At 46.6% G+C, this 19,401-nt stretch overlaps 1 protein-coding gene and 1 long non-coding RNA gene across 12 annotated transcripts in view; one reads left to right on the top strand and one right to left on the bottom strand.

Annotated features, from left to right (window-relative positions):
- LZTS3 (leucine zipper tumor suppressor family member 3) overlaps positions 1-7,850 on the top strand; it is a 69,491-nt gene extending 61,641 nt beyond the window's left edge. For 10 of the 11 annotated variants that reach the window (XM_035101152.3, XM_088660667.1, XM_035101160.3 and 7 more), the window contains one exon: positions 1,190-7,850. In XM_035101152.3, the coding sequence (XP_034957043.2) occupies positions 1,190-1,906 (717 nt within the window). In that variant the 3' untranslated portion in view covers positions 1,907-7,850. The remainder of the gene's footprint in view (positions 1-1,189) is intronic. The other variant, XM_088660670.1, reaches the window with a different exon arrangement.
- A 2,251-nt stretch (positions 7,851-10,101) lies between these two features.
- LOC148687413 (uncharacterized) lies at positions 10,102-15,110 on the bottom strand. Its single transcript, XR_015947823.1, has 3 exons — positions 15,011-15,110; positions 12,513-12,594; positions 10,102-11,550 (listed from the first exon to the last, which is right to left on the bottom strand). It is a non-coding gene; the product is annotated as an uncharacterized LOC148687413 (long non-coding RNA).
- Positions 15,111-19,401: the final 4,291 nt, after the last annotated feature.

The raw sequence follows: 19,401 nt of genomic DNA, 5'->3' as shown, positions 1-19,401 counted from the left end.
TGGCACCCTTAGGGCAAAGAAAGGTCCCCCCTCCCCTTCTTTTCTCTGAGAGTTCTGTGAGCTCCTCCAGCCTGACTGCCTGTAGTAGTTGTTACTAGATGAAAATTCAAAGTTCCAATGCAAAGAGAGCAGGATGTTTAACCAGGCCTGGGAGGTGAGAGTTGTTGGTTTCTGCAGCAATAGGTGTGGGTAGCATTTAGCAAAGGGGTGGGGAGGGAATTTGAATTAGTTCACATTTAAAGATGAACCAACCTTATCTGCATTTTCCAAAACAATGTACAGTACATTTTTTAAAAAAAAGCTATCGTATGAAATTTGCATTTGTCTGAATTTTGCAATGCAATTCTCCAGCCAAGTAATGTGCAAGTAAGCTAGCATAAAACGTGTGTTATGTAAACTGCTTTGCGAAAGTGTGCATATTAGTGAAAACGGCATGCATTAGAAGAAATCTGCATCAGACAGCTGATGAATTTTCACGAGGACTTAAAAATAAATAGGTCACTAGCTGAAATGAAGATGTGGAAAACAGAAGTTACCAGTGGGGAAAAATGAGAAGCTGAGCAATCCCAAGACCGATAGATGTGTCTGTCTCTAATGGCATTTCTGCTTGTGGGGGGGCTAGGTCAGGCACCCCCAAACTTCGGCCCTCCAGATGTTTTGGACTACAATTCCCATCATCCCTGACCACTGGTCCTGTTAGCTAGGGATCATGGGAATTGTAGGCCAAAACATTTGGAGGGCCGCAGTTTGGGGATGCCTGGGCTAGGTCATCAAGTGCATTGGGCAGGAGTGTTGTGGCACCTTGTGTTTTCATTCTGTGGGGCTGGTGCAGCAGTTTAAAGTAGGCCTTACATTACATCACTTTCACATTCATGGCTTCCTCCAGAGAACCCTGGGAACTGTAGTTTGTTAGGGGTGCTGTTAGCAGTTCCCTATTCCCTCCCCAGAGCTACAATTCCCGGAGTGTTTTAACAATCAATCCCTCTACCCAGGAAACTCTGGCAACTGTAGCTCTGAAGGGGAATTGGGGTCTTCTAACAATTCCCAGCACCCGTAACAAATGACAGTTCCCAGAATCCTTTGGAGGGGGAGCCATGACTGTTCAGAGTGGTATGATATTGCTTGAGGCATAGCGTGCACTAGAGAAAACACTGTTTTGAGTTGTCTCATGACAAGGCCTCTCTTCCAGGTGTGCCAAAAGGCTGGTGAGATCTCTCTGCTGAAGCAGCAGCTGAAGGACTCCCAGTCCGACGTCTCCCAGAAGCTCAATGAGATCGTCGGGTTGCGGACCCAGCTCAAGGAAGGCAAGAGCTTCCTCAGGGAGAAGGAGGAGCAGATCCTGACCTTGAAAGACTCCTACAGCACCAAGAGCATCAGCCTGGACATCTCCGAGGGCGAACTGCAGCGGAAGATGGGCGAGGTGCAGATGCTGAGGGAGAAACTTGACCAGTGCGAGCTGGAGGTCTCCAACCTGAAGCAGACCCTCACCAGCCTGGGCGGGCCCCACAGCCACTACGGTGCAGAGCTCACGGAAAAGCTGGCGAGGGACCCTTTGGCTTGCGAGAGCGACGAGGCCAAGATGAAGCGGCAGAGCGAGGAGAACTTCAACGCGCTGAAGAAGGAGGTGGAGCGGCTGCAGGCGGAGCTGAAGGCCGAGAGGCAGCAGCGGGAGCAGCAGGTCATGGACTTTGAGGAGGAGCGCCGCACCTGGCAGGAGGAGAAGGAGAAGGTCATCAAGTACCAGAAGCAGCTGCAGCTGAATTACGTGGAGATGTACCAGAAGAACCAAATTCTCGAGCACAAAGTCAGCGAAATGACCAGCAAGGTCACCAGCCCGCCACACACCGACGAGAAGAAAACATGGACTCCTTCCAGGTTGGAGAGGATAGAGTCCACAGAGATCTGAGGAAAGGACTTGAGGCGTTCAAAGTACGTTGTCCCCCACCCCACCCCACCTCCCCAAATTACTGTGCATGTACTTCAGCCGGTGATCTTCCCAAGGAGAATAATATGCTATATAACTAGCAGTGTAAGTTCGTCTGCCCTGGGCATCTCCAACGTGCTCTGGTGCTTTGCAGGTGATAAAGGAAAAAATAGAGACAGGTGTTTCTAGGGATGAGCTGACATCAGGAGTATTGGGGGGGTGGATTGAGTGTGTGTATGTTGGGAGGGGTCAGGGGCGCAGTCTTGCACCCAAGATTGTGGGGGGGGCAGCGTGCGTCACATTGTGTAATGTCATGCTTGGGACGCGCGTCGCACACATGACATCGTACGTGTGTCACTTGCAGGTGATGTCATACGCACATCGATGGGAGGAAGCCGAGTGGGGAGCCCAGCATGGTGCGGTTCAATGGCTGGCTCCTCCTGAGTGCGAGAGAGGAAGCCGCGCCAGACTGGGCTCCCCGCTCGGTTTCCTCTCAATGTGACATGGAATGTGCATCACATGTATGACATCACACGTGTGCGACGTGCATTGTTGGGAAGAGGCCAATTGGGCAGCCTGGTGCTGCCTCCTCTCTCGCACTCAGGGCATACCTGCCAAGTTGCTGTCAGAGAAATAAGGGACCGGGCCGGAAATCGCAGACCGGAAGTAGCACTGCCGCCATTTTGGAACTGGGCGGAGCATGCTCAGAAGTGACTTTTGATGCTGCTTTGCCCAGTTCCAAAATGGCCGCCACGCCAGAATAAACCGGGAAAAACAAAAAAAAATCCGTTTTTTCAGCTAGGAACAGCTGGAAAAACGGGGATTTCCCGGGGAAAACGGGAGACTTGGCAGCTATGACTCAGGAGGAGTCAGCCATTGAACCATGCCACACTCGGTCTTCTCTTCCCCCTCAACATCAAGGGGGCCTGGTCCCATGCCAGCAAATATTGAGGCGGGTTGAAGAGCCCTCTGCCTCTAGGAGTTGGCGTGCCTGGTGTGGGTTTTTGTTTTTTAATTAGCCCCATTGACAAAGACACCGCAGAGTTTTCTGTGTCTGCCATTACTGCAGCACCTCTCTGAATGGTCTTCTGACCCACCTTCTCTTTCCAGGGCATTTTTTTAGCCATATTGGCTAGTAGAAATTCATGCCACACTCAGGCTTGCCTCATCTTTGCCATAACCCAGGGTGGAATCCCTCCAATATTCCTCAGGGGAAAGGGGACGTTCTCTTCCACATCAGCAGAATGTCTCTATTTTCTGAGGAAGCCTTGGGGCCTTCCAAGCATCAGACTCACAACTCCCATCAGCCTCGGTCAACATGGCCAAGAGTCAGAGGGTGATGGCAGGTGTGGTCCAGAACATTTGGAGGCCTCGCAGGTTGGAGAAGGCTGTCCTGAAGCATTTCTGTGTCACAACCGGACATAAATCAATTTCTGCTCCCCAGATAACTCTGGATACTGTCGTTCTGAGAGGAGCAGGGGATGCAGATCGCTTGCAGGCAATTCTCAGCACCTAGAAAACCTACAATTCCCAGGATCCTTTGAGAGGAGCCACAGCCAGTATAAAAGTGAAACAAATTTGTAGTGTTGCTGTCTGCCGCCCCCTCTTAAAGGAGTTACCTATGAAAGCCAGTTCTCAGTTCTCAATTACCTATAATAGGCTAAGCCTATTATAAATTGGAAGCAAGGCGTGTTTATTTACTTCCTAGTTCACACTCCATCTTAGTTTGTGGTGGTGGGATGGGAGCAGTTTGCAGGTTATCTGATTCTTGCAAAGTTATGCCCTCAGGCATCTACACACACAAGCCGTGAGAGAGGTTGCACAGACAATAGGAGAGGGCAAGACTCCCTTCCTGGCATGCAATCTATGCTCTGCAGCGTGGACTGAATCTAAACAACTCTCTCCAAGGCAGTGATCCGATGAGAGGGCCGTGAACTGAGGTAGCATCAGTAGGCCTGGATTAGTGAAACCGCCCCCCCCCCCAAAAAACATCGATAACTTTTTTTTATATTGACTATCATTTTAGAGAGTTGGCACCTCATTCCTTTTTAATGCAGCCAGGAGGGCAAGAACTAAGCTACCACATTGGGGGAGAAGGCAGAAGAACAGGATGGAAAGGAATTTATGTGGGGCATCTAGTCCGGCTCCAAACACTAAACACACACACACACACACACACACACACACACACAATTGGTCATCTGCCTTGTCCAGCATGGTTAAGAAAGCAGGAGCACGGGCGTTCTCTTAGGTCAATAGTTCCTAAGCATTTCCAGGCCACACACAACCGTGGCTCCTTAAATTCATCCCTGGTGCCACCCTAAAAAAAAACCACCATTCCAGAACAGCGGTTTGCACACAACCCACCAAGGAAGATAATAGCACAATAAAATTCAAAACATTTATTTTTTTTTAAATAAAAAATCTAATTAAAATTATTAAGTTTAATTGATTCAACAAAATGGATGATCCAGTGACCCCAGCCTTTGAAAGACCAATGGTCATTTGCACCTCCAGAGCCTTCCTACCACCCCTGCCGCCCCCTTAGGCAATCCCACTAGTCCATTTTGTTCTAGATCGTTGCACTGCTCTTTGCTCAGCCAAAAACTAGAGGGGGTTTGTATTTTTTTTAATGGGAAGGTGGCTTGGCCAAACATCTTTAGAATTAGAGATGATCTCAACCGAGAAGGGTGGTTTGTCTTTCCCCTCGGGCCTTTCCCCCAGAACATTGCTTTTGTTGAGTAGCAGAAACACACACGCTTGGAGGCCGCCTTATACTGAGCCAGCCCATTGGTCCATCTGGCTCAGTACTGTCTACACTGATTGGCAGCAACCCTCCGGGATTTCAGACACGAGGCGCTCCCGGCCCTGCATGGCGATTCTAGGCGTTGACCCAGGGGCCTTCTGCAGGAAAAGCAGGTGCTCTACCCAGGGGTGAAGGAAGGGGGTGCGGTCCACCCTGGGTGCCACTGCCACCCTGGCGGGGGGTGACAAAGTGGCAGGTGGCACTCGTGCTGTCCGCCCGCTGCCTCCCCCCCCAGCTGTAGGGTGGCTGAGACCCTGCTGCGTGCCCCATCTCTATGGGCGCCGCGCACTGCGTCTCATCCCTATGGGCACTGTGTCTCGTCCCTATGGGCACCACGCCATGCCCCTATGGGCGGTTCGCCCCACACCTGGGCATTCCGCCCCAGGCTTCCTCTGCCGCTGGCTCTACCACCCAGCCTTTTTGCATTAATGTTCCTCTTCCCTTGCGAAGCAACGCCTGCCACCAAGTGTCCCTACTGCTTCCGCTGCATGCAATTAGATTTATTTAGCAAGTGCCAATTAGGTCCCAGGAATATGAGTTGGGCTCCCATATTTGCAGCAGAGCTTTTGAGCTGGTATTTTGCTAGTCTGTACCATCTTAGCCAGTTCCTCCCAGCTTTTCCACACCCTCTAATGGACCTTCTTATCTGCCCTAGGTTAGGAAAGGAATGAATGCTATGCAAGGCCGATAAAAGAACCAATTATTCTTGGAGGCGATTGGGAGCTCAAAATTCCTTACTTGAAGGAGGGGGCCACCTGAAGGAGATCGTGGCTACCATTGCGCTGCTGGACTTGCACTTAAAGTGATTTTTTAAAAAAAAGAGCAAAAAAAGAGCAAAGGCTGCTCGCTAGCTGGGACAGGAAAGGGCTGTGGCATTTTTCCAATACCATAACGCCGCCAATTTGAGTGTTTGGGGGAACGTGGCATCCTTGCGATAGGAAGTGCTGCCTGGAAACAGGAAATCTGGAGCCTGTCTGCACTGCAAAGCTAATCTCATTTCAAGCTCATGTAGCTGGTTGGCACCCAACCAAACAAGGAACCCATAAAACATAGCTGCCAAGTTCCGGCCTGAGAAATAAGGGACTGGACCGGAAGTAGCAGACCGGAAGTAGCGCTGCCACCATTTTGGAACTGGGCGGAGCATACTCAGAAGCTACTTTTGATGTTGCTCTGCCCTGTTCCAAAATGGCCACTGCACCAGAAGTCGCACTGCAGCCATTTTGGAACTGGGCAAAGCAGCATAAAAAGTTGCTTCTGAGAATAAACCGGGGAAAAACAAAAAAATCCGTTTTTTCGGCTGGGAACAGCTGGAAATACGGGGGTTTCCCGGGGAATACGGGAGACTTGCAGCTATGCCATAAAAGCACAAGAAGAGCCCTGCAAGGTCAAGTCGACCAGGAGTCTCTCTCTAGTCCAGCCACCTGCTTCTTACATTGGCCAACCAAGTGCTCTCAGGAAGCCCACAAGCTATTGCTCCCCTGCAATGGGAACTTGGGCCCTACACCAGCATTATGCATTTAAAGCAGTGTCATGCCACTTTAAACAATCATGGCTTCCTCCAAAGAATCCTGGGAAGTTCAGTTAGGTAAGGCTGCCGAGATTTGTTGCCGGGACCCTTGTTTCCCTCGCAGAGCTACAATTTTCAAGAGTTCTTTGGGAAGGGGGGTAGACTGTTAAACCAGTCTGAGAATTGTAGCTTGGTTAGTGGAATTGGGGTCTCCCTCACAACTCCCAGAATCCTCCCAGGATTCCTTGGGGGAAGCTATGACTGTTTAAAGTGGTATCATAGTGCTTTAAACGTCAGGCCCATTTAGCTAGCATCCCTAATTGGCCCATGTCTCGTCAATTTGTAAAGCCCACAGCTGTTATTGCCACATCTTCTGACCATGAAATATGTACAGGTGAAACTCGGGAAATTAGAATACCGTCGAAAAGTGCATTTATTTCAGTAATGCAACTTATTATTTTTGATTTTTCTTTTAATTTTTACAAATGCTTTCTTTTGGAAATTCCACAGTAATAAAACAAATAGTTACAATAATACAAAAATAAACATCGCTATTACATTTCATTAATTACATACCATTTATAATTGACCTGCCTAATGACAAATGATTACAATTACAACAAATAAAGGCTTGACATACCTGTATTTTGCTTCATGCATCTATCTCATATATTGGTTTTACCTTTTAAGTTGCATCACTGAAATAAATGCACTTTTCAACGATATTCTAATTTTCCGAGTTTCACCGTAAGCCAGAGCCTACATTTTGTGGTTAACGGTTTTTGGCTCCGGAATCTTATTTCTAGCCCGTTTTATTACCTAATACTAAATCCTGAGCACTTGTATTAAAAGAGGAGACATCACATTCCTCTTTGGGGCTTCGACTACCCTTCCTGGGATTTACGGGGAAACCACGATAGTTAAACCCGGTTTTAAGATGGTTTATATTTGGAGTGCAGGCGTGCCCTTGCATCTTCCACAGCGAATCTGTAACAGCAGCAAAAACTTTGTGATGTGAGTTGACTTGGCTGCATAAAGGATTTCGGGTCGTCTTCTTTTTTGCGCAATCCATGGTTTAGCTTGCCTTCAGTATGCCTGATGGTCAATGCCTTCTTCAGAGGGTTTTTTATGGTGCTTTTTTGTGGGGTGGGGGGACCTTGATAGATATCAGAGAAGAACCCACAAATTTCCCCAGTCTACACCAATTTTCCCAGTCACACACCACAGCAAGATGCAAGGTCAGGCCTTCTCATTCTGGTGCCTAAGAAACAACACTCACACAAACATGCGCAGAGTCACCCTCTCTAAATATATATAAATAGGTTTTGGAACAAGATGGTTTGCCACTCTACAATGGTGCCCAGATTCTACCACCTGAGACAGAGGCCTTCTGCCTAGTGGTGCTGGCATCGGGCAAACCCTGCTGTTGCTCGCATCTGCAGGAAAATCACTGCCGGGTTGTCTGTATGTGAAAGTGCTTATTAACTGAACTAGGAAGCAAATCATTTACTTATATGCTGCTAAGGTATACAGAGACAAGTGTACTTGGATGTAAATAACTGTTCTGTATATGTATATATGATTATTAAAGCAAAACACGTGTACAAAAAAGAGAGAGAGAGAAAACTCTTGTGAGTAACTGGGCTTTGCGGAAAGAGCAGACTTCACTGTCGAGAACTGAATTTATGGCAAGAAGACAACATCTTGGAGGGTTTTCCAAAGCCCCACTGATTTCATGCGCTCTTGAGATTACACTATACCTTCCTGGGGTTACAAGTCACACGGCAGGCTTGTTTTGGCGCATGTTTTCTGTCTACCCATCGGTAATCTTGTAGGTAGGTGGGGGGACCTGAGGATTTTAAGCTATTTTGAAGTGTCTGTGTGCTGTCGCTTTAACTTGTGGTTTGAAACCAAACTCACTTGAACCAGACCATTTAGATTTCCCCCACCCCTGCTCCTGAGGCTTCTCCGCCTGGAAGAAATTGCCGAGAGACACCGCTGCCTGCAGCTGCATTGTGGACGGAAGCAGCCAAAGGGGGGGGGGAACCCAAGAGGACCCACCCGTTGCCCAGTTGAAACAGCACTTTATAATATTTGCTTCCGATTCCTGGCCAGTGTGACCAAAGACCAGCTTGGATGAGCCTTCGGGATGCTACTGGATCCATATTTCTATTTTTTTATGCTGGTGCCATGAGGTTTCTAGGCTTTGGCGACTGACAGAATCCCTGCTGGGTTTTGCGCAGTGTGGGTTCCCTTGTGAGGAGGTGGCCGCCACCACATTTTCCAGGGGCTACTCTTTGCACCCATGAGGGCTAAACACTTGTTGTTCTCTCCGAAGCAGAAAGCTGAGATTCTCAGGTAGTCAGAAGCTGCGCAGGATTTCGGTTTCTCGGAATCGTTTGTCACAACCGTTAAGCCACCTCTTGGCACACTAGGTGTGGCGATACCGAATGGCAAACACCTCATTTGCATGAGCTGCTTTGTCGTACAACACTATCTGGGCATGGGGCGGGAACCAAAATAGGCAGCCATTCAGAGATGCCATGAGAAATGGTCCTTAATAGATGTTTCCTAAACACCAGGGGGGGAAGCTGATAGGCCTGGGTGCTGAAACAATGCCACTGTTTTAAAATACCAGTTTCTGGGGAATAACCACTGTGATTTGGATAAAAGGGGTAGCGAGCCTTTTATTGCTGTGGATGTCTGAGAAATTTGGGTGGTGGTGGTGGTGCAAGAATGGAACAAGATACCCTTTCCCACCTTACTCCTCTTGTAAATCTTGCTGCTCCCCCTCAGAGGAATTTATTTTTGCAGAAGTGACCGAAACTTGGCTTTTTTTCTAGAGGCTGATGTTTTTTGTGTTCGGAGAGATGGGTGTTTTTTTTAATAAAAAAACTGTGCCCTCTTCCCTGTCCCCAACCTGAAGGATGATAACCAGCAAAAGTTGGTAAGAATAAATGAGACAAAACTGGAAATAAGTATAGAAAGAGGCTACAGCTCCCCCACCCTCACGGTTTGGAATGCAGCTGTCAGCTGTGGAGTAAAATGCAGCCCTTTTAAGACCCACTCTCCAGCGCCAACAAGAGAGAAACCTGTATTGACCATTCTGCGTGGTTATGTTTTTTCCCCAGTAGCCACCCAGAATCCCTGCTTCAAAATGCTTCTCTCTGCCCTCTGCTTCCTGGTCAGCAGGAAAACTACTGACCAGAAGGAATTGGTTCTATACTTTTCAGTTTACAATAGCTAGCTTCCAACTGGAGATTCCTCAAAAGGACTGGTTGTGTGTGTTTGTACAGTACAGCAGATAACAAAAACAAAATCGTAATAAGGCATGTTGCAAGCATATTTTTATTCAAATTACAAGAAAGGCAATTTTGACTAAACATTAAGAAGAACTTTCTGGTGGTAAAAGCTGCTCAACAGTGGAACGGGCTCCCTCAGAAGCAGGTGGGCTCTCCTTTGGAGGTTTTTAAACATCTGTCAGGAAATATTTGATTCCTGTATGGCAGAGGGTTGGCCTAGATGGCTCTTTGTGTCCCCTTCCAATTCTATGGTTTCATCATTCTGTATTCAGAGCATGGGCGTACCCAGCATAGGGCAGGGGGGCAGCTGCCCCCCAGAAGCAGGGCATCTGGAGAGGACAGGCAGGGACGCTGCCTGCTGTGCTACACCTCAGCCTGCTTAGCTGAAGCGAAACGGCAGCAGCGGCAGTGAAGCTGCCTCTGTTGAAAAAAACCTGGACCTGGACCTGGGCTAACTTCAGCCCGCACTCCTTCAAGTCACAGCGAGCACAGCACAGAAAGTGCTGCCCCACAATGCTCTGTGGCATCTCATGCAAATGAAGTGTCGTGGAGCATTGTGGGGCAGCACTTTCTGTGCTGTGCTTGCTGTGACTTGAAGGAGTGCGGGCTGAAGTTAGCCCAGGTCCAGGTTCAGGTCCAGGTTTCCTTCAACGGAAGCAGCTTCGCTGCTGCTGCCTTGTTTTAGTCACCGCTGCCATTAAAGGAGCGGGCAAGGCGGGAGTGCAAGCGTGGGTGGCTCTGTGTGCTGCCTTGCAAATGGCCCCCTTTCCTCTGGGGGGGCGTGGATGTTGACCATGCCTCCTGGGGGGGATCCTGGCCACATCATTGCCAGCTAGCCAATCGGGTGGCTGGGGGGCATGGCTGGTGTGCCCCCCTAGCTTTGATCCTGGGTACGCCCATGATTCAGAGCTAGCTAATACAGAGACATTTGCAAAAGCCCAGTGTGTGTGCACCTTGGTGCCCATAGCAAAACCACTCTGCAGATATCACACATGGAAAAGGACAGCAGAAAGGGCAAGCGACTAAGCTGCCATGCCAAGGGTTCACAGCTTTGTGTTAAACCAGGGAACTGGGGGAGTTCTCCTTTTTCCAATTTGCTGTCTGTTTAAGTCCTGCAAGGCTGTGTGCACACAATCATTTTTGCACGTACTGTTGTCACCTGCTGTCGCCCAACACATGGTCACAGTTGAAAACAACCAACGCATGGGGGAATTCCATTCTACGGCTCGTTGTAAGTAAGTTACCAAAGAAAAGTCTTAAATGACTCATTTCTCGCCAGACTTGTGGAATTTGGGGCTATGGAATTCTTTTGCACGGGAAGCCTTTGCCGGCCGAAACACCAGAAGCGAGGAAATATAGATGTCAAAAGTTGGCAAGACTCCATATAAGTTGTGCTCGAGCTGAAGTTTGTTGGGAACAAAGTCAATGAAAGGATGCCCGGGCTAATTTCTGGTGTGTGTTGCATCGATTCTTGGGAGACTGCTGAATGGAGCTGGGACTTCACTTGCTAGGCTGAGTGACACAGAGTTCCCACCCACCAGTCAAAAACCATGACAAAAATACTTTGCTTCCTACAGTTCAGGCCAGATCTAGCATCATCTGAGGGAGAAAAGTCGAATGGCACCCCCTTGAGGTAAAAAGCCTAATAAAATTAAATGTAGTCATTAAATAACTGGCAATTTATTTAACAGCCCGCAATACCTGCCTCCTGAGACCACTGCCCCAATTGCGGTGGCCCTGGTTGGCTGCAAATGGGAGAATCTTTCAGAGACCCTGCAAGTGGGGACGGTGTTCAGGCACCGTAAATGGGGAACGCAGCACAAAAGAAACATCATTATTCAGACAACCCAAATAATGACTAGTCATTATTCAGACTATAGTCTTTACTAGAGAGATGACAGTCTGGAATAGCCTTCTCCAACAGACAGTCCCTGACAATTGGCTGTGTCGGCAGGGGCTGATGGGAGTTTCAGGACAGCAAAAAGCATTTGCACAAGGTTGGGGAAGTCTGCTGTAGGAAAACAAGGAATAACACACGTGAAGCTGCAGGATTTTTAATCTGGATATAGGATAGCCCACTGTATCCTGTAATCTGGATACAGGATAGCCCAGTGCAATTTCACCAGCAATAAGAACTCTGCTCGTCTGCATGTTTTTAGATTTTGCTGACAACTACTGGAATTATATCTTAAAACACAAAATCTAGACTGGCCCTGGGTCAGCATGTTGGAAGCAAAATTGCCTTGATGTTATTTTTCTCGTTCTCCTTTTTTTAAAAACAAACAAACAAACAAACCATAAGCCTCAATCTGTTTCTGTATATCTGCTCTTACTGTGAATTTAAGCCGGAAGTGTACTGAATCAAAACTGTGAATCTTTTTGTCACATGTTGACTGTTGATGGTTCTTTGAACTATGTCTATGAGATTTGCAAAATAAAACCACAAAACCCACAAGAGGGAGGGGGGAATCGACTGAAACACAATTTTTATTTACAGTTTTTTTTGTTTTTTTAAAGAATCTTTTCAGAACTAACACTCTTTGAGGTGTGTATCCTTTCCAAACCTTGCATTCAGACATTGACCCACCAACTTTGCCTTGCTGGTCATTGTGTTTAAAATAATGAAGCAACCTTCCCCAACCTGATGCCCTCCAGAGGTTTTGTACCAGGCAGCCCAGCTGTGCAGCTGGGGTTGATGGGAACTGTATGGTGAAGGCTACAACAAAAAGTTCTTTATGTGCAGCAGAGACATAATAGTTTTTAAAATAATAATAAACTTGTTTCACCATCTTTTCTTGTACGTCTTCATTGGTTTTTATAGACAAGAACAGCTATTGCCATGGGATAGTGGTTTTTAAAATAATGTAAATATCTATATCTAATCTATATCTATATCTATATCTATATATCTATATATATAAATGGTGAAGGTGCATGTGTGTTATTCCCCACTTTTCTCCCACAAGCACTTACCCGATCGTCCTGAAATTTGGCCACAACCTCAGAGTCACATGAGAGCAGGTAATCATGCACTTACACTGACCAGCTGACACACCTAAGACAGGTAAAAAACCTGGATTTGTGGTCAGAAAAATTGCACCCTCCAGTGGACATTCAACGAACAACGGACAAACATACTCCCACAATCCCTCACGCCCTGGAGACCACTACTCCAACAGAGAACAAACCGCCCAAGACCACGCCGCTCCTCAGGGAACCAGGCCCACCTCGGAGATTGCAGCCGAGACCAGGCCTCTCCCCAGGGATCCCCCTCCATCCACGGAACACCCCACTCCACACACACCTCCACACACCTAGGCCTCTCCACACCTCGCAGATCACGCTGCCGCCGCCAATCTAGACCTCTCCACAACCCCCACCCCACCCTGCGGATCAGCCACCGCCGATCCTGACGCCCCCAGGGACCAGGCCACCCTCCAAAAAAATCCTAGACCTCTCTACAACCCCCACCCCCACCCCATGTATCCCGCCCCCACAATCCCGCACGACTCGGGAGGTTTCGGAATCCTGAATGTTCGAAAATTCACTTTGGAAGTGGTATCCCGCCCCCACGATCCCGCAGGACACCCCCCCCCCACCGCCCCCAGGCCGAATGGAGGCTCGCCTTTACAGACTAGGCCAAATGGAATGGAGGTGGGGAACTCGCCTGGGTGTGGGTTGGGGGCAGGAGGGGACAGGATAGGTCATGGATCGGGACAGGGTGGGGGGGAATCGCAGGGATGAGTGTGGCGTGGAGAGACTTCTGAGGGCCAGACAGGACTGCATTTGGCCCCTGGGCATGAGATTCCCTACCCCTGATCTAGATTAACCCTTGGTCGCATTTTTCAGAGCTCCTCTTAGCTTCCTGGCAGGTAATGAACCTCCAGTGTAAAGGGCCTGTCGTTGCAGAGGAAATGGCAGCTAATAAGAACAACAGACGAGGAATAAACTCTAGTCACAATTGTTCCGGGAGCTTGTCACAGCCCAATTAAGGCCTTTGCTGAACAGCTTATTTAATTAATGGATCTGCCTGGGCATTTGCATGGCATTTAGCTGTGGTCATGTCCGAATGCTTTCATGGAGCTGAGCTAGCTGGGATTATAACCGTGAACAACTGTTTTATTTTATTTTTACGTAAGCAGCAGCTCTGGGAGCTCTGAAACTGCCTGAAGCAAAAAGGTGGGGTGCCTCTTTTATTTTTTTTTAGGGTAGGAAATGAACAAATGATTGACCCAGAGGCAAAGAGCAACATCCCACAGCCACAGGGATTCTATATGGCTTGTAAAAGTCCACAAAGGTGGGACCTTTGGCCCTAAAATTCGGTCTGGTGCCTGGATGTTGAGCTAGGAGGTTCTCTTGGAAAGTTTGCAGTACAGTGGAAAACACTAATAATTCATTTCAATTGGGTTATTTATTAGTTTGTCTATTTCCGTACCCTTTGCCCTTCCCCTGATGTTTAAAAGAACAGCAGGTGTAAAATTATGTAAAGATGCTTGCACTTCCTAGGTGAAGGCATTAACCAGGGGTCCCCAAACTAAGGCCCAGGGGCCGGATGTGGCCCAATCGCCTTCTAAATCCGGCCCGCAGACGGTCCGGGAATCAGCATGTTTTTACATGAGTAGAATGTGTATTTTTATTTAGAATGCATCACTGGGTTATTTGTGGGGCCTGCCTGGTGCTTTTACATGAGTAGAATGTGTCCTTTTATTTAAAATGTACCTCTGGGTTACTTGTGGGGCATAGGAATTCGTTCATATATTTTTTTCAAAATATAGTCCGGCCCCCCACAAGGTCTGAGGGACAGTGGACCGGCCCCCTGCTGAAAAAGTTTGCTGACCCCTGGCATTAACTGACTATTGCAGATAACTTGGTTCTGCCCCCTCTTAACATAATGCCTGCCCCCACCCCACCCCCCCAAAATCCTGGCTACACTCATGTTTGCAGCCATGAGGGCTGGTAGCTTAGGATTCTAAAAACAGCCCTTAAACCAGACTTGTGGGCAAGTCCAAATTATTCAAGATAGGAAAATCCCATACAGACTGTAAATGCCCCTCCACCCCAAGCCAAATACATCTCCAAGTTGGGTGAAACGAAAACAAAAGGTCGCACTGAAGGTAGGAGAATGGTTGTATGGAACCCTGGAGGAGAGGAGGGGAAAGTTGCAGTGGAAAGCGTAGCAGGGGGGTGGGGGGCATGGACAGTAAGGAGTCTCCCGTCACTGTTTCTCTCAGCTGCAAAATCACCCCTATGCAGAACTGCAATATAGCAAAGAATTATCACACCTTTCTCACATTTGGCCTGTGGCTTAGCTCCAAATGTAAAGTGATGTCTATTGGAGCAAAAATATTCACATCTAGTATACACTCATGGGGTCTGAACTGGCTCCAGGAAAGAGATATTGGGAGCATAATGGTGAGCTTCCTGAAAATATGGGTGGTGTGCGTAGGAACAAATTCTATGTTAGGTATTACCAGCTGTCTTGCTTTCAATCTTCCAAATATCATAGCAACTTCATTCAAATAGATGGTGGGGGCACATTTGGAATATAGCTGTAGTCAACACACCTAGAATATAAACCAGGGTGGATAAAAATCAATGATTTTTTTAAAAAAATCAAAAAAATCGATTTTTTTTATTTAAATCGATTTTTTTGATTTAAATCGGATTTTTTAAAAATAAAATGCTTTTTGAGGAAAATATATTACCATCCAAAGGTTGTTCCATCATGAAATAAAGATTAGTTTTTAAATTATGTAGAATAAGGTTGTATATGTTTAATTTTTTGGGTAAATAAATTCCATTAATCCAGGCATCCCCAAACTGCGGCCCTCCAGATGTTTTGGCCTACAACTCCTATGACCCCTAGCTAACAGGATCACTGGCCGGGGAAGATGGGAATTGTAGTCCAAAACATCTGGAGGGCTGAAGTCTGGGGATGCCTGCATTAATCCATTCATGTCATGCTCTTCCAGAGGTTTTTGTAAGATTATTGGGCAGTTTCTCTGCCTACAAGATATTATCACAGATGCTTGGTTTACTTTTGCAGTTCTCAAAACTGAATTTGACTCAACAGAGATCACATGCCTCTTCTTCACAGCAAAAATGTCATAACATGAACAGAGTTGAGAAAAAGACCTTAATCCTATTGTTCTACAAACCTATGAATACAGAAACAATCCCTTCAGTGCTAAGTTTCAAGAAGTTCACTGAACAGAATAGAAACAATATTTTTCTGATTGTTTGGAATAGACAGTATTTAAGTTTTTCATGTGTAGGCTGGGCTGACAGTCTAAGTTTCTATATATATATATATATATATATATATATATATATATATATATATATATATATATATAGTTTTTGTTTAGCCAAATTAGTTAACAAACATGGATGTTTGTTTAAGCAAATAACATGCTGTAATGTTATTGTTTCAGTTGAGTAAATCTATTTAAATTGTTATTATTAAGGTAATGATTATTTTTCTCCTTCCTAAGTACAACAGTAAAGTTGTCCAAATATGATTAACCTATTAAACTGGGGGATAAAAAACTAATATGAAAAGTTGTTATTCTAAAAATCTTAATCTACTTGCATATTAAAGTTATACCAGCAAGAATTAGTCTTTATGTAGAAAACTATGATTTAAATCAAGCCTTACTGACTAGTGATTTAAATCATGATTTAAATCAGTTTGATTTAAATCAAATCCACCCTGATATAAAGTGCAGAATTGTTCCCTTTTGAAGGAAAATTATATGAAAATGATGTACAGATGGTACATTAAACCAGTAAACATGGTGAAAAATGTACAAAACTGGGTCAAATATATGTTGGAAATGCAAGGAAAAAGAAGGGACTTTGTATCATATGTGGTGGGAATGTAGAGAAGTCAAAAAGTTTTGGGAGATGATCTAAAATGAATTGGAAAAAATGTTTAAAACTACATTTGTAAAAACAACAACCCAGAAGTATTTTTGTTAGGGATTTTAGGACAAGACCTGCCAAGGAAAACAAAGAACTTATTTATGTATGCTACAACAGCAGCAAGAGTCTTGTTAGCAGAAAGATGGAAGACTGACGAAATCCCAACGAAAGAACAATGGCAAGAAAGAATGATGAGTTATGCAGAACTGTCAAAGTTAACATTCAAACGACGGGAGAAGGACAACCGTGACTTCAAGGAAGAACGGGAACTTTTTACAAATTATTTAAAAAGACAACAGAAAGATTTGGACTCCTTGGCAGGTTTTGAATAAACATCCACAACTTTATTAGTAAAATAGATGATAGATAAGGTAAGAGAACAATATGTATAAACAAACCAGAGAGGGGAGCTGAGGGAAGTCCATGGAGGGTGGGAGAGGGAGGGGTGGGAGGGAATAAAAGGGGGGGAATGCAATTGGGTATATAGATTATTAAATTGTTTTGGTAAATTTGTTTTAATAAAAAAGATTTTATATAAAAAAGAATATAAACTGCAGAAAAGGAGGGGAAAAACCCTAACACAGCTAAGGGAGGACTTATTGCCCATAAATTGTCATAATGGAATAGCTATCGCGAGTTTCAGAATTATTCATGGCCTGTCTAAACGTCCATCTGTTTCCCAGTTCATTCTTTTTATAGTTGCTGCTCTTCATAGTTATTGCCTTGGTCAGCAAGCGTGAAGTACAGATGGATGTGAACCGCTCTCAAATATATATGCTACATATCCTCTGTTGCTAAGGACACTGTAAGAGTTTAATGGCTAGCGCAGAAATGCTCAGCCTGATTCTAATCTGCATTAAAAGTTGTGGTGATACTTTGAAGGGTAATAGATAGACCCAAAAGTGCATGGTACAGTTTATCATAAAACATTTTTATATGGCCTGTTGACAAGCTCAAAAGAAGTTAACACAAAAATAAGTGTGTCAACAAAACAATAATAAAAGCACACAATGCATGGTGGCCTCAGAATCTGTAAAAATCATACAGCATCTAGCACAGGGCATTGCAAATGGAACAACGGGCATTATTTTTAATAATAATTTTACTATTTATAATCCACCATTTTGCTGGGTTGCCCCTGCCATTCAGGGTGAAATCATTAAGTGATCCCCTATGTGGCCCGTGGGGGTGGAGTTTGAGAACCATTGGTCCAGAGCAGTAGTTTTCAACCAGTGTGCACTGCCATGGTGCCCTGGGGTGCCTTGAATGATGGTCAGGGGTGCCATGGGCAACTGGCCTGTGTCTCCCTTCCCCCTTTCTTCTCCTTTCCTTTCCTTCCTCCTTTGATGCCTTCTCGCACCTCTGCCTCCCCAAGGCTTGCACAGCTGTTTATTACAGCAGCCCTGGCCATAAGCTCCCCAGGCAAATGGTGCCTCTGGGAGGCACCTCTCGGGTGGGGGGTCAGCTCAGACCAGGCTGCCCAGAGGACTCCCAAGGAGAGGGGAGAGGAGGGAACATTCCACAAGGGAGGGTATTCGAAAAAGCTGAGAGGCTGTCAGCTCTGCAGGCAAGAGGTGACATGACTGGGCTCCTGAGCCCCACAGGGATTCACAAAAAGAATGCAGTTGGCCAAGGGAGCTGTGGACTCAGAAAAGGTTGAAAACATCTGGTCTAGAGGAAAGCGGCAAGAAAATACACTGGAAAGCATGGGCTGTTTGTTTGATGTAACAGCATCTAAACTCCCTGCAAACAAATCAGAATGAATGCTCACATAAATAGCAAATTAAGGCACATGCTCAATACAGTAAACAGGCCACCCAGAGCGCTTTTGTCCAGAGCATTTTTGTCCAGGTCCTGGCTAAATTTGAATCCCAATGAGGCAGTTAATTTTGCATATATGTTAACACACTGGAGAGCTGGTGTGGTTCGGCTGGTGTGGTTAGAGTTTCAGATTAAAGGTCTGGGAGTGTCTAGGGTTCAAATTCCCACTGGGCTGTGAAAGGTGACCTTTGGGGTCCAGTAGGTTTTGCCACCTGCACCGTATAATACAAGATTCTCCTGTATCCCAATGTAAAATGCTACATCCTTTATTGATAGTTTTGTCCTGTATTTCAGGTATTTTCTCTCTCTCTCTCTCTGTCTGCCAAGTTAAGGATCCTCTCCAAATGCATGTGATTGACAGGATACATTAAGGGTCATGTATTTACGCTCTGGGTGCCCAAGCACAGACAGATTTACAAATTCACGTGTGTGTGATAAATTCCAGAGGGAGCATCCTATGAGGCTGCAATGGATTGTAACGGATTGCTTTTATGTTGCTTCAGCACCAGACGAAGCCCCCCCCCAACCCTGCCGTTTTTTGTCAGGTGGCAACCCTAGTCACTGCCTCTTAGCCTGGCCTACCTCACAGGGTTGAGGTGGGGATTAATGGAGGGGGAGAGAACCACGCACAGTGACTTGAGGAAAAAGGTGGGGTAGGAAATAAATAAACAAATCCCCCCTCCCCCCGCGACGACCAATGGCCTCCATAGACTTCAGTGAGACTCCCCCCACCCCCCAGTAAGCGGCCTCAGTGACCGGCTTTGGCCTGTACAGAAAGGGAGGGTAGGAAGTCATGCAACCTGGGGAAGAGGCAGTCTGAACCGGCCCCTCGCCGCTTCGGGCTAGTCTCGGAAGCGCCCCTTGACGACACCGACCGCGCTCTGCCCTAGCAACAGCCAGGGCGATGGCGCCCTCTTGCGCCTGCGCGGCGCCGGCGGCAGCAGTTTATTCCACGCCCCTTTCCCCGTCCTGGAGCATGCGCACAGCGGAGAGGCACCCGGGCGCGTGCGCACAACCGAACTTTTCCCTCGGCGCGCCTGCGCGGAAGCTGCCTTTTCTTCTTCTCCCCTCCACTCCCTCACCTACGTCAAGCACGCGAAGGCAGTTGAGCCCGTCC

This window comes from Zootoca vivipara, chromosome Z1 (genome assembly GCF_965207765.1).
Source record: "Zootoca vivipara chromosome Z1, rZooViv2.hap1.1, whole genome shotgun sequence".
In the NCBI taxonomy this organism is placed as follows: Eukaryota; Metazoa; Chordata; class Lepidosauria; order Squamata; family Lacertidae; genus Zootoca; species Zootoca vivipara.
Note: the sequence above shows the minus strand (reverse complement) of the source record. Positions and strands in the feature narration are given on the sequence as shown.